Here is a 15247-nt window from a genome sequence, read left to right as displayed (position 1 = left end):
AAAAAAAAAAAAAAAAAAAAAAGATGGGACTGGAACAACGCAGGTTTCTGGAATGACGGTGGTGACTGTGTCACAGGCAGCAACTGTTCGATTAGCAGCATGTGCCCGTTTTTACCCGCTAACCTTAACAAAGACATCATAGATACTGTAGATCTAGAGAAATTATGGAGAAAAGAACATTCCTGGGGGCCTCTGGCCTAAATTCAGCCTCAGCTGGAGAAAGATTTCACAGGAGGTCACATCCAACATCTGGCATCTCCAGGAGCCCAGCTCAGAAAGAGAAAGACTCTAAAGGCGGTCTGGTCAGAGAACCATTAATCCATCATTTTGAAGTGGTTTAGCACTCAGCTGATGATATGAAATGCTGCCAAATTGGAGAGAGAGGGAAAAAAAAGAACAAATTAACTTGTTAAAATCCTTCCCCAAGTGAGAAACACACTTCCATTTCAGAAGGTCTTTTAGTCCGCTAATGCGTGTACAGTGTGTACGGACATGTCAGGCCAGCGGCCACAAGAGAGAGACACACGATTAATCCAGCAGTCTGTCCTTCAGAGAATATATGAGAGAGACATAGATAAAGAGAGTTCGGTCTGTTCTGGTCCCATCCGTTCACTGCAGTCCCTTGATTCACAGACCGGGACGAGACAGTGGTTGGTGGGTACAGTTCTCTCCTCTCTTTTGCACTGGCAGCTGCTGTCTTTCACAAGGAGGGAGGCGTATAGAAAAGGGGCAAGCGAGGGGGAGGACGCCCCCCCGGTGAGTCTGCTTTACCGCTGGGTCTCGCTGCCAGGCAGGGTGATGTTGCCCAGGTGCAGGACGGGCAGAGGGTGGGCCTCCGTGTTGAACACCCAGTTCTCAAGAGGCAGCAGCTCATCGCTGGAGAAAAGTAGATAGAGATACCTACAAAAACACACACAAGGTTCATACATTTAAGCTGATACTGATACCAAACTGGGTCATGGATCTGATGTATCTAATTCAAACACATCCGGTGATGGGAAACTGCAGTGTTTCAATGACACCAGCAGGCGGCAGTAATGGCTGGCTGTCTTTCCACTCCAATTTATTTTGCAAATCCCACTTTGTTTAGCTGAGAGTCACTGTTTTTCACAGGTGTAGCCATATGTTGCATAGTTATGTTAACCATTACAGTAATAACTGAGCATTATCACATTGTTTTATATACAATAATAATGTGTATTAGCATAATGAACTGAAACGGTTTGTGTTACTATAGCAACAGAGCTTCAGCACATTGTATTTTAGTAAATGAAATTATTTTTACTTGAGCGTTTCAGCCAGGAAGAAGCTTTGCTGGACGTCATCGTAGGTGGGGTTGGAGGAGTAGACATCTTTAACACCAGAGAATCCTCCGCTTACTCGGCAATATTTATCTATAGCCTGCAGAAAATACAGAGAAAGTCTGGAGTCAGTAAGAGCTTTCGTTCTTTTTTTTTGGAAAGAAATGAATACTTATTCAGCAAGGATGCATAAAATAAATTAAGCAGCACAACTGTTTTCAGCATTGATAATAATTAGAAATGCTTCTTGAGCACCAAATCAGCATTTTAGAATGATTTCTGAAGGATCATATTAAAGAAATAATATTTCACAATATTACTGTTTTTACTGTATTATGCTACTGTATATTTTTCAAAAACATTACAAAAAACATACCAACCCCCAAACCTTTGAACGGTAGTGTATATATAATATTACATATAATAATAATAACATATTTGTCCCCATGACAACTACATTGTTTATTTTTTGGATAATGTTTATATTTTCCTGAATTTTGTTTGACTTTTTCAACTGAATTGACTATTTCTTGCAAATTTGTGAAAAATAGTGAAGGTCCACTTGGTAAAACACGTTTTAGTTCTTAATATATTCATTATTGCGGCTTAATGTGAGAAATATCTTCACAAACGTGATGTTCTGGAAAAAAGAAGAAAATCTTAAAAAAAAAAAAAGTTTCTAATAAAGTTACCATCCAACTGATGAGTAACTCAGGCTAGCTCAGTTCCAGATGTACCATTTCCTGTGCTTTAGCCCAGAAAGATCATCTATGCAGTATGTGCTATATCAAGTGAAACCCTGTCCTAATCACCACTTTATGACTGCAAATCAAATCAATGCATGACTGTGTACTCGCAGTAATGATGACAAGCCAAAAATAGAATATATATGAAGCCGCTCTATTTTTCTGGCCCTGTTCTCCAAGAACCAATAATGCTCCATTAGTGCTGTTCCAGCCTCTTGCAGGCAGGAGTGATGCAAGCCATCTGTGCCAGGAAAACATGGCATGATGTGCTCACCTACCTGGAGCAGAACTGCCTGAAACAGCTGCTACACTGAGGACTCACCTCACACGGTTATAACGCAACAGCAGCTGGCCTGATCCAGCCTCCAATTAACCCATTCAACAGAGATTCACTCAAGACTTGCAGCTTCATTTCCTCTACTTTCCATTTAGATTGCCTTTGCATCATCTAATATCTTTAAAAAGGCTAACTTAACACTGCTAAGTATAATCTTTAGCAAATCTAATTTAAATCTAATTTAATTGAGGGCTGTGAGCCAAAATTTAATTTTGCAATCTATCAAACTATATTATAAGAAAATATATAAAATAAAAAATAATAAACAAATGTAAACAATTTTTAAACATTACTTTTAATCTAACTGATGAATTGACGATATGCCCCAAATTTTTCCCTTTCCATGGCATGTTGGGCCAAATCAAAGCTTATCACAAGACAAAGTTTGCCCAAAGGTCTTGGTTTGGCCATCTATAGCAGCCATTTATTGGTTATCAGCTAATTCTGCCTGAATGTTAATATCATTCCTAGACATAATTACATCATTTCCACCATAAAACAACATATCTGTGAACGCTATAGCAGTTCAAATAACCAAACTGTCATGAAGTCGAAAAATACCAACCAAAGCCATTCATTTAACCTCCAACTGACCATCTTACTTCACATGAGATATGGTGAGAACTGGTGAGAAAATCTTAACCGATCCTGGAGATAAGAGTGGACGTCAAACAGATAAACACAATACCGTTTATCTACACGAAGAACAGTGATAGGAACGCAAAGAGAAGAGACGGTGAGACTCTGAGATCCTGGAAAGAAATAGGTGCACAGAGAGAGCTGGAGACAGAAAATGATAAAATTAGAAGAAAAAAAGAGCCGAAGGAATTTCGGTGACTGGGAACAAGTGAGCTCTATTCTGCTCTCTTTCTCCTTTTACAGAAAAGGGAAGAGTGAAAATGAGGGAGGGAAGGAAAGAAAGAGCCCAGGCACCCAGCGGCTCATCAAAAGAAGCCCAATTGCAGTGAAACAGTACTGTACCGGCAGAACAATGACACCCAATCAGAGAGAAACCAATGACACTTCATTCTCAAGAGCACTTTGAAACTGTTCTAAAAACACAAAGACAAACACATTCCCTAAAAAACACAGCCCAGGTCTCGCCGGAATAAGAGTGACATGAAAATAGAGGGAAGGATAAATCTAAAAAACAGTGATAAACAGATACGGTTGGAGAGGTACATGACTACTACGAGCAGCAAAAAGATGCCACAGATAGAGCGACTGGGACTACAGATGGATATCAAAGTGATGAGATATGGGTTTAGATACTAAGAACATCCTGTGCTGTACACACCGTCTGACCTTATTCTGTCTCTGATATCCGGCTGAACTCTGATGCCTGGAGATACCAGTCCTGGGAGAAGTGAGTCAAACTCCTGTTTGTGCTGCTTGTGCCCTAGCTTTGTGCTGGTGATTTTTGCACAGGCACCACTTAAAAAAAGACTCTTCTCTTACACTGATATTGAAGTTCTGGCTGAAACAAAATAAAGTGATCATTTTTGTCATGCTATGGCTGATAGCCGATAAATGGCAGATTTGAAAAATCTGATTATTATGTCTGAAATAAATAAAAACAAAACAATCCAAAACCTCAACAGTTTTTGCCAACGTTGAAACACTGTTGTGATGTTTACTGAATACAGGCATCCCAACTTTGTAAATGCAGAGTATGAAATATGGATAACTATTTATTTTGAGAGTTGACATGAGAATATAGATGGGACCTTTATTATAGGAAAGCACACTTAAAAAGGGCTTTTAAAGGTTTAAATCATTGCTGTTACCCAGTGCTATCGCTTTAAATCGCTATTATATGATGGCAAAAGTAATCTAAAATCTTGGAAAGCAGTTTCTACAATAACACATCCAATATTTAGTTGTAGGCACACTTTCTGAGGATATTCGATAAATTTGATATTCATCCAATATTCACTATCCAGTAAAAATGGATTTTCCAATTAACCACAATCTCCATTGGAATCTCTACAGCGATTTCTTTAAATGATACATATAAAAAAATAAAATAAAAAAAAAAGTCAAATGAACAAATCTGTATGAATGGAGAGAGATGCTGACCTGCACAGCTTCCCAGCCCCACTGCCTGTATTTGGGGTCGTGGGTAAATCTCCACATGTACCAGTACGTCTCGATGACCTCAGGCCTCAGGATATAGTATTTCTCATTCTGTCTCACAGCCACTGCCTCCAGCCCACTGTCGAACTTAAAGGCCTCTGGACCGAGCTTCAGCACTGCAAACAATAAAAGGTTTATGCGTTTAGTACTATTAATTGAACCTTCGGCTCTCATGGTGCTATAAACGTGAAACTATCTGTCTGAGAGCTTGTTGTGACTGAGCTGCAATCCATCAATGTCTTTCAGTCAAGTTGTGTGAAATAGAAACGCCATACTCTGAAAATAACCTGTAGTGTTACCATGGCAACAAAACCATGCTACAAATGAGCCCAAAGATCTAATGCGGTTTTTTATACCCTTCATCTCTCTCTTGTCCCCTCTTATTCACTAACCAGTGCGATCGTAGCTTTCGTGGCAGGTGTGTGCAATCTCTGCTCCGAGCTGCAGATAGTGTCCAGCTTTATCATCTGGCGACCCATCAGCCCCCAGAGCAAACATGCCCCCAGCAAAGCAAGTCAGGTGGCCCATCTTACGCTCCAAGTGGCCATTTTTCCACTCCCCGATGAAAGTAAGGCCACCGTTGGACTTCCGGATGAGGTGGCGCTCGATAGCCTGTAGGAAGAGAGAGAGAAAGAGAAAGAGAGGATGAACAGAGAAAAAAAGACGCAGCACGAAACAACACACAAATTGCCATGGCAACCAGCAGCCCTCACCTCGATGGCATCATCATAGGTCTTGCGTGCCTCTGAGTCTGTTTTATCAGACATTAGCCAGGCCTTCAACAGGTACTCATAGAAACTATCACCCAACCCACCTACTGAGGTGTGATCTGCAGAGTGAGAGAGAGAAACAAGATAAGCCGAGGGGAGGTGAGAATTCGGCTTTTCACAATATTCACTTTTAGTAGATATACACTACTATTTTTTAGATATATACACTTATTATTTTCAGTAAGAAAGACATTAATAATTGTATTCAGCAAGGACACATTAAACTGATCCAAAGTTTTGTAGTTTGTCTGTAAACAGCTTTACTATTTCAAACAAATACTGTTCTTTCTATTAAAGAATCCGGAAAGAAAATGCATCACACTTTCCACAAAATATTAAGCAGCACAACAGTTTTAAAAAAACGATAATAATAAGAAATGTTTCTTGAGCATAAAATAAGCATATTAGAATGATTTCTGAAGAATCATGTGACAATGAAGACTGGAGTAATGACTCCAGTCATGGCTTTTAAAATATATCTTATTAAATATTATATCATCTTTTAAATTATAATATTTCACAATATTACTGTTTTTACTGTATTTTTGATCACATAAATGCAGCCTTGGTGAGCATAAGAGACTTCTTTTAAAAACATACAAAAATTATACCAACTCCAAACTTTTGAAGGGTAGTGTATGTGATTTACAGTCTTTCTCTTCCAGAAAAACAGAACAAAAAAAATACTGAGGACTCATCCGGCACTACATAGATTTCTGTCCAATCAAATACTTTCTAGAATGAGAACGCTCCATCCTAAATAACTGCAAAGCATGGTTGTGACATTAATTATAAAAAGTCCTGTAGCTTGTTGAATGTTAGTTACTGAGGATAAAAAAAAAAAAAAAAAGAGAATAACTCCAATAGTTATTAAGCTTCGAGTAAAGCGAGCTTAATCAATTCTTCAAAATGACAAAACTATCCTAATTAGATACTTCTAAACTCCTAATTTTGTGAAAATGCAACTGGAGCCAAGAAAAGCCTGCTATGATTATATACTGTTATTCTGCTTGCTCAGTTTTGGTTACTCTGTTCAAAGCGCAGTCTTTTAATGTGCCTGAATGCTGCTATAAAAGTGTATTCAGGCTTGACGCCGACCCTCATTACAATAAAAATGCGCAAGTGAGCATGTTTTCGTGGGCGTTTATCCAGCATGGACACACACCAGCACACACCTAATCACTTATAAACACAGCCATAGAGTGTGTTCCACTTTGACCCAGCTAATGACTCTGCAGAGTGAGTGTGTAAAGTGTGAGTGTTTGACAGGCTGGGAGTCATTTGTGCCGCTAATGGATCGTAATGGGAACCTACAACAGAACATGTAAACAATCTGTGTTGACTTGTTGGAGGGATCTGTAGAAATTAAGACAGAAATATTGAAGACATGGACACAAACATAGAATATAAAAAAAAAAAGAGGCACTAGGTTGGAGCCATGGTTTCGTGGTTAGCGGATATTGAATTATGGTGCTCATGTGGGCAATCAGAGTTCGAGTCTATCTATCTTATGTCTATGTCTGTATCTATCTAGCAGTTTCTTTGTCTCTCTATCTGTTCATCCATCCATCCATGTTATATATCTATATCTGTCTGTCTATATGTCTATATGTCTGTCCATTCATCCATCTAATCTGTCTATATATCCATCCATCCATGTTATATGTTTGCATCTATGACATCTGTATCCATTCACCCAGTCTTTCGATCTATATCTGTCGGCCTATCTATCTATCTATGTTATATTCTGTCTGTTTATCTATGATGTCTGTACCTGTATGTCAAATCCATCCACTGGTCTTTCTATCTATAATATCGGTGTATGTTTCTGTTTGTCTGTCTAATATCTGTCTCTGTATGTCTATATCTACCCATCTGTCCATCCATCCATCCATCCACCCATCAGTTTGCCTGACTATCCATGTCTACATCTGTCTATTTATCTGTTTGTCAGCCTAATATCTGTCTGTTTGTATGTATATCTATGTCTGTCTTTGTCTATCCGTCTGTCTGTCTAGCTATCCATACATTCTCTCTCTCTGAGTGACAAGATTTACATGAAAGCTTGTTAACCCATCTAGAGAACAGACAGGACACCACTCCAAAGGAGAACAGGAAGCGTGATGTGTGCAGGAGGCAGAGGAGTGTATACTGTACACTTGCTGCATATAGTATCATGGACGAGTGAGGGAGGAGCCCATTAGCACTGTCACAGCTCATATCTGCCAAGGTTAGCGAGCTGTTCTGCGTTCAGCCTGCTAAGAGAGAGCTAGCAGGGTAAACGTTTAGGAGATGAACTGCCAAAAGCCATTTTGGAAGGTCTTTAGAGGAGACTGTGGGTGGAGAACGGATGCAGTGGTGATGTTTTACAAGAGAGAGGTGTGAACACGCAAGTGACACGGCTAAAAATTGCCTCTTGCAATAGCTGGTTTAAAAAGTGAGTGAGAGCTAAAGATATCAATGAGACAGCAGGAGGCTGAAACACTTTATGAGAGATCCTTTACAGAGACACTGAGACAAAGTAAAAGATGTATTTTATGCTAATGGATGCGAGGGGACTGACCTAGTAGAGGCAAGATGTAGAAGCTGAGATGAATTATTCAACAGAAGGGAAAAATGAGAGGTAGGGAAAAAAACTGAAGTGAAAGTGAGAGAGAGACTGATGTCCAATTACAGACCAAGAGGTGGGACATGTTGGGAATATGAAGGGAAAAAAATTTTGTTTACATTTTCTGCAGAAACTGTCAGTGCAAAAGCTGCTGAAACAATGCTGCAGGTAATTCCCAGAGTGTTGCCATGTGGTTGTCAAGGTATTCTGTGGTTGCTAAGGCACTGCTTACAGTGCCAATTCAAAAGAGCCCAGGTCTGTCCCCAGATATGGCTCAGATGTCTCCTTAAATTGAAAAATGAAAGATAAAAAAAGAAAAAACATGTATCATTTATGCCCCAAGGACAAACAGTGCAGGATGAGTTGGGTTAAGATTTAATTGATTTTTGCCTTTGCACGCAATACCAATAACTATATCTGGATAGAGCTAGAAAAATGTGAAGTATAAGAAGAAACAGTTCAGAGAGAATGTGTGGATCTCAACAGTGTGAGAATCTTGACAGGTTGAAAACGACAGAGAGAGGAAAACAAGCTGCTCAGAGACAGCAAAAGGAATGGAGAAAAAAAGGTACAGAAAAAGAGACGAATGTGTTCGAGCAGCACAGAAAGAAAGGTGGAAGAAATCGTAATAAATATAATAAAATAATAAACACTATCAATGATTAAGGTGATGATTAATACATAGATGGTGTGGGCTGATGTGCAGTGAGACATAGGAAAAAAGAAAAGTTGTGGCAGTGGAAAGACTGATCGGGTGGAGGGTGGATTTGAGTAACAATCAAAGATCCAGGCAGGAGATATCTACAGAGGCTTGGCCGACAAAAAGTGGACAGGTCATGGATAGAGAATGACGGGTTGAGGAGGAGATGTGGATCTAAAACCTAAAGGCCCCTGGAGGTGAAGCTGTAGAGACGTGGAGAGAGAACTTTAAAGGTGTAGTTCACACAAAAATGAATGTTCTGTCATCATTTACTCACCCATCCTACTTGAATGGACACAAAAGGAGATGTTTAGAACAATGTCCAAGCTGCTTGTGATACACGATCCCCATTCCCATTAATTGTATAGAAAACAGCAGCTTGAACATTTTTCTGAACTTCTTTGGTGCTCAACACACAAAAGAAAGTCATTTGAAATAAAATGAGGGAGAATAAATGACGAGAGAACATTAATTTTTTTGGAAATGTCCCTTTAAGGGTCCACAGGGCAGATGCAGTGTGGGAGAGGGAATAATACTCTGCTGTAATGGCCTGTCACTCACTCCGAGTTTTCATTTAGAAAATAGATCTCTAGTGCACCTTAATTACATTCTACCCCTTTGGACACACACACACAATCACACTTTTCTGGAACTTAGTCACAAAAATAAATGTTCTGTCATCATTTAATCCCCCATCCGACTTGCATGGAACACCCATAGGAGATGTTTAGCACAATGTCCAAGCTGCTTGTGATACACAATCCCCATTCACATAAACTCTATCGAAAAACTTATTTTGCGTTCCACACAGGACAGAAAGTCATTTGAAATTAAATGAGGGAGAATAAATAATGAGAGAACATTATTTTTGGGACCTGTCCCTTTAAGGGGCCACAGGGCAGATGCAGTGCGAGAGAGGGAATAATACTCTGCTGTAATGGCCTGTCACTCACGCCGAGTTTTCATTTAGAAAATAGATCTCTAGTGCACCTTAATTACATTTTACCCCTTTGGACACACACATACACCATCAGACTTTACTGGAATTTAGTCTTTGTGTGCATGTGTGTGTGTGTGTGTGCGCGTTTGCTTGCAGTGGGTTGATCAGGTTTAGCCTTTAGATGCAGGGCACTAATTAAACCTTCATCTCTCTCAGTAATTAAGAGTTGGTTAAAACACAGTGGAGTGTTTTCACTACACATAATTACTAATTACATATAAAGAAAGAAACTTCCTCACATCCCATCTTTATTAAATCTCATTGATCAGAGAGGAGATGAGGATAAGCTGCCAATTGTCGTATTTCACATTTATAGAATAATAAATCAGAGGGATTATGAAAATCATCTGTGTCTATAAACAGGCTTCGCAGAGTGATATTTTGGATCTGAATCTCCTCTTACGATAAGAATATCGAAACAGGGCTCAAAAATAAGAACGGCCGTAACCAGTGTGAGAGTTTCAGATTGCCAAGTTGTCGCTATATCTTACATTTGTTAATCATATACACTATCTTTCAAGTCTGTGGTCATCCACCCCCCCCCCCCCAAATAAATGCTGTTCTTTTGAACTTTCTATTCATTAAAGAATCCTGAAAAAATATATCATGGTTTCCACGAAAATCTTAAGCAGCACCACTGTTTTCAACATTTAAAATAGCAAATGTTTCTTGAGAACCAAAACTATTTTTCTGCTTTATATAGCTGTAATGGATTTCCAGAAATTCAACAAATTATTCAACAAATTCTGGGGGAAGTCGTGGCCTAATGGTTAGAGAGTCGGACTCATAACCCAAAGGTTGCGGGTTCGAGTCTCGCACCGGCAGGGATTGTAGGTGGGGGGAGTGAATGTACAGCGCTCTCTTCCACCTTCAATGGTTAAACGCAGAGCACTAATTCCTAGTATGGGTAACCATACTTGGCCACATGTCACGTCACTTTCACTTTCAAATTATAAATTATTTATTGAAATAAGGCTTAACACAAAATGTTGCCATACAGTAAATTGTGAACCAGACTAGGACAACAGAAAAATATATATTGGATACACTTTAAGTCTAGTATATTAGCATACTTGACCTTCACTTGCATGCTCCTGACTCAAAGCCTTTTCCAGACAATTGTAGTAAATCAGCTCAAAAGGGAAATATTTATGACTAATTATAACTGGTTATGATTAATAATAAATATTTAGATTAGATCTTTGAATTTGTGTGTGTGTGTGTGTGTTAGTTTGCTTGGTCAGCCAGGCCCATCGGTGCCTGGCCCCGGGGGTCATTTACGTCTCTTTGGAATGTGTTTGAAATTCAATGGTCAGACGAGAGTGGTGAAACTGTTTAGCGTCTCCTTGATAGTGGGGGGGAACCATTGGCCATTTAGCAGCCATATAAGTGTAAAGTCTGTGACCAGGACTGTAATTTATATGCAAATGTCAAAAGCTAAAAGGGTCTCTTAAGCCATAATACCCCAAAGATCATGCATGATTCTACGCAGACGCTACACAATACACAGCAAAACTGTCTACATTTGTTGTTTCGGGCCAAATCTAAGGCAGCATTTCATGTATCATTCATGGATAAAGTAGTCCCAGAAAAAAGTTTATAGAAACAAAATTCATGGTGGAGAGAGTCCAGAGAAAATTCTATTTTATTCAGTGCTAATAGGAAATTCTTCCATCTACTTATAAAGCATCATTTCATCTAGCAGTTGTGTGTGCAATCTATTTTTTTTTAATCTATCATAGCATCAAGTTCATGTTGTGGGTGTCTGTAACCCTCTTTTTTTCATACAGTGTGAGAATTCACAAAACGCCTTTTGTGGAAAGTGAGAGTTGGTTTTGCAGCAGAGAGGATGTTAGTGGGAGGTACTCACGCTGGCCCCAGCGTCCTGTGCGTGGGTTCAGGTAGTTGGGGTAAAGCCCGTTGGGTCTGTCCATCTTAGCCAGCAGTTTCCGTATGTGCATCACCTAAACCAGAACACAAACAGAGTTCACAACAGGACACAAACACAAGGGCCGAACACAGTTACACAGCACTCATACACCCAAGCATACCTTCTGATAGTAGGCAGGGTTTCCAGTCTGATACGTCAGGTGCACAAACTCCATGTGCAGCGTCCCAAACTCAGCCAGAATACTGCTTCCAGCTGAAGCCCAGCCCCAGTTACGCCCCACTCCACTGAAACAGACATAAGGAAACACCCACAACATTTGCGTATAGTATGTTCCTTACTAGCCTAAAGCAAACATCCACCTTTATACATTTGCAGCGTGTAGACAATGAGGAATTACAGCAAGCTCATTTAAGTCAAACTGCTTCATTCCCGCTCCAAACAGATTCACTACCGTCCATCATTCCCATCATTCCTCTGTCAAGTCCAATATTCTATGCTCTACTTGTACTTCTCATTTCCATGCAGAATGTATCCACAGCATTCACTTAGTGTGTGTGTGTAGACCGTGAGAGGCTGCTCTACATGCATGGGGATTAATAAAACACAGCGTCGTTTTTTTCCCTCAGGATTAAAGACTCCCAAAATGCGGTGGTCTCGTCTGTTCCTGAGCAATTTCATCTAAACACCTAATTAATTCACAAAAGCCGTGTCAGGCTGGATTTGACCCTCCTCCCTCCTCAAACACAAAAAACCCTTAATGTACATTCACAATGCACTATGCAGATTAATTGTGCCATTTTCATTTCATTCTAATGAAATTATGTGGAAAGTCGAGTTAAACAGGAAGAAAGCCACAGGGACTTTCATAGATGCACAAAGTCTAACAGCTTTCCATTATGTAGCAGCCCCCATCAGGACAATGAGTGGAGGACAGGCAGCATGGGAAAAAGAGGCAAAGAGAGAGAGAAAAAATTGAAAGGACGAAGGCATGAAAGAGAAGGTGTGTATGGAACATACCTCTTCAAATTGACCATGGCCCAAGGGATGCCTGTTGGGGTGTTGAAGGCAGGAAGCAGCTTTTCTGCCAGCTGGACAGCCTTCACCTTAAAAACCTAAAAGAGACAGAGACATACAGAGGAGAGAAATCAATTATGAACAACAAGGGAGACAAGGCAAAGCACACAGGTGGACAAAAAGAATCAAGTCAGCCCAAGGGAATAAAAAAAAAAAACTGTGGGTGAATCACACAAAAATATGCCAGAGGCTTTTTTTATTTTGATTCAGTGTGAAAAAAACAACAAAAACAAGTATAATTACACAATTACATAATGGAAGTGTAGCCTATTCAGGACCATTAAGATTTATTTATTTTTCATAATAATAATTATAATAATAATAATAATGTGTATTACTGTTCATAATGTAAGGCCTCTGCGAATATTCTGATTGGCCAGCTATCCAGTGCGTTGTGATTGGCCGAATACCTCAAGCGTGTGACGGAAATGTTACGCCACTTACCACTGTAAGGCCTCTGCGAATATCGCACAAATGAACGATTGAATCTCCGCATTCCACCGGAAAAACTAAGGACTCTCCTCCCCAGCTATCTACGGTCGTAAAGAAGATCAATGATCAACAGGGCACCTAATTGTCTGGACCTGCTTCCGGTCAAGGCCTGGTCCTTATCCCTTAGGGGGATCTGAACTGCTTAAACCCTAACTATCACCAGGAGAGGAGAAACTCCCTCTGTCTGAAGACCCTTCAAGAACCAGATGTGCAGTGTAACGTTGACCGGCTTCAGCATAAATAAATTAAAATTTGAAATCAGTTCTAATCAGGTTGACTTCGAATTTTCAGATTCGAGTCCTCTCAAAACCTGAATGAATTAATAATAATTAATTTCCTAAGAAAAGTAATCAGACATTACAATAAATTACTTGTAAGACGTTTTTAGAGAAAATAAAATTTAAAAAATGTAAGGTTTACACAAAATATTATGAAGCAGAAATGTTTTCAGCATTGGTAAGAAATGTTTCTTGTGCACCAAATCCACATATTAGAATGATTTCTGAAGGATCGCTTAAGACTGGAGAAAACAATTTCAAATTGTAATGATATTTCACAATATTACATTTTTACTGTATTTCTAATCACACAAATGCAGCCCTGGTGAGAATAAGAGACTTCGTTCAAAAACAAATATCTGACCAACCCCAAACTTTTGAACAGTAGTGTATATTTACTTACTTTACAATAGTGATACTTTTTCAACGGGGTGATTCAATAAGAATTTGAATCACCCCAATGAGAATTTGTTGGGGCAAACGTGAAGATTTTCAATTATATATTTCAAACTGACACAATGTAATAAAATAAATAAATAAATAAATAAAAACCCTATGTTTCTAAAACATGCACCATTTTCTTTACTCAAATCAATATTCTTTTTTCATTTTGAGGTGAAATATGATCCAGACTTGGTCTTCTTGATGGGTTTAGTGAGATTTCACCCCTGCAGCCTGACTAACGCTACAGACTCTGACTGAAGGGATAAAATCTGTCTACAAACTCAGCAGAGAGGAACTGACACACGCACACACACACACACACACACACACACACACACACACACACAGAGTGAGAGAGAGAACACACATCTGAGACAGAATAAATACCCAATGAACAACACACCTGAATGTGTTTACTCACTAACTGTCCAAATAGAGATGATGCACTGGGGTTTGTTTGGCCTCATCATAAAGTTCAGATTTTGAGCCGAGACAACCTTTTCCAACAGCTGCAGTTTAACAACAACTACTGCTGCAGATGGCCACATTCAAAGCAAAGACGAGCCTATCCTTTATGATAGGCTACAATATGACTGAACAACATGTTTTTGTCATGAGGGTGAGTAAGTGATGACAATTTTCTTTCTTTCTTTCCTTTCCGCTTTAGGTGGTTTGTGTCTGCAATAATAATATAAGCTGCTTTGGATAAAAGCATCTCTTGAATACTCAAGTCCATTTAGACACTTTATGAACATATCAGCATAGACACAGAAAGACCGACTTCACCTTTCCAACAGTGCAGATTATTAGAGTCGTCAATGTCAAAAGTACTGTGTCATCATAATTTCGGCGAGACTGTCTGACTACAACTCTGCCATCCCACAAAGTGCTTTTGAGCAAAAATGCCTTGAAAATATCTTTTGCTGATGACTCACAGCCAGACTCCTCTAAACAGGGTAAGATCTGTTGCTCATGTCAGAGCGGAAGCGGTGCGGTTGAGCGTGTTTTTAGGACGGAAGATTAAATGAAGCCGTAGCAGGGAAAAAGGCCTCTGGTTCTTAGACAAAAAAAAGACCATTTTCACCTGAGATTAGAAGCCAATTTACAATTTACAGTAAAAAGAAAACATGCTAAATAAAACAATTTTTGGGAACAAAGAAAAAAAGGCAGATGGGTCATTCCATGTCAACTCAACCAAAGGATATTAAAATATCTTGAATACTTTTAGTTACAGGCATGACAACTTTAGAAAAATAATATTTATGGCACTCAGACAGGTATGTTCTATGCCAGAGGTGGCCAAACTTTTTCCTACGAAGGGCCAAAAATCAAACTTGATTGAGGGCCATGGGCCGAAAATAAACACTGCATTATACTAAACTGTATTCAATCTAAATTTAAGTTTTCATGGTTCCCATCATTTATGAGTTCATAATATTTAAAAAATGAATTAATAAAATGAAAACATTA

General features: G+C 39.2%; 2 protein-coding genes across 4 annotated transcripts in view; both read right to left on the bottom strand.

The window, feature by feature from the left end:
• The window catches only part of LOC107658236 (protein FAM46C-like), a 14508-nt gene extending 12983 nt beyond the window's left edge, over positions 1-1525 (bottom strand). The window contains exon 1 of the mRNA XM_016446704.1: positions 1515-1525. The gene's annotated coding sequence lies outside the window, so the exon portion shown is untranslated. The remainder of the gene's footprint in view (positions 1-1514) is intronic.
• The window catches only part of LOC107658234 (mannosyl-oligosaccharide 1,2-alpha-mannosidase IB-like), a 105996-nt gene continuing 90760 nt past the window's right edge, over positions 12-15247 (bottom strand). For all 3 annotated transcript variants that reach the window (XM_016446698.1, XM_016446701.1, XM_016446700.1), the window contains 8 exons: positions 12507-12601; positions 11650-11773; positions 11469-11562; positions 5234-5349; positions 4913-5132; positions 4464-4636; positions 1286-1401; positions 12-900 (listed from right to left, as the gene is read on the bottom strand). In XM_016446698.1, the coding sequence (XP_016302184.1) occupies positions 768-900; positions 1286-1401; positions 4464-4636; positions 4913-5132; positions 5234-5349; positions 11469-11562; positions 11650-11773; positions 12507-12601 (1071 nt within the window). In that variant the 3' untranslated portion in view covers positions 12-767. The remainder of the gene's footprint in view (positions 901-1285; positions 1402-4463; positions 4637-4912; positions 5133-5233; positions 5350-11468; positions 11563-11649; positions 11774-12506; positions 12602-15247) is intronic.

The sequence above is a fragment of the Sinocyclocheilus anshuiensis genome, unplaced genomic scaffold, assembly GCF_001515605.1.
Source record: "Sinocyclocheilus anshuiensis isolate Anshui unplaced genomic scaffold, SAMN03320099.WGS_v1.1 scaffold263, whole genome shotgun sequence".
NCBI classification, from domain to species: Eukaryota; Metazoa; Chordata; class Actinopteri; order Cypriniformes; family Cyprinidae; genus Sinocyclocheilus; species Sinocyclocheilus anshuiensis.
The sequence above is the reverse complement of the archived record's forward strand: the minus strand, read 5'-3'. Positions and strand labels throughout refer to the sequence as shown.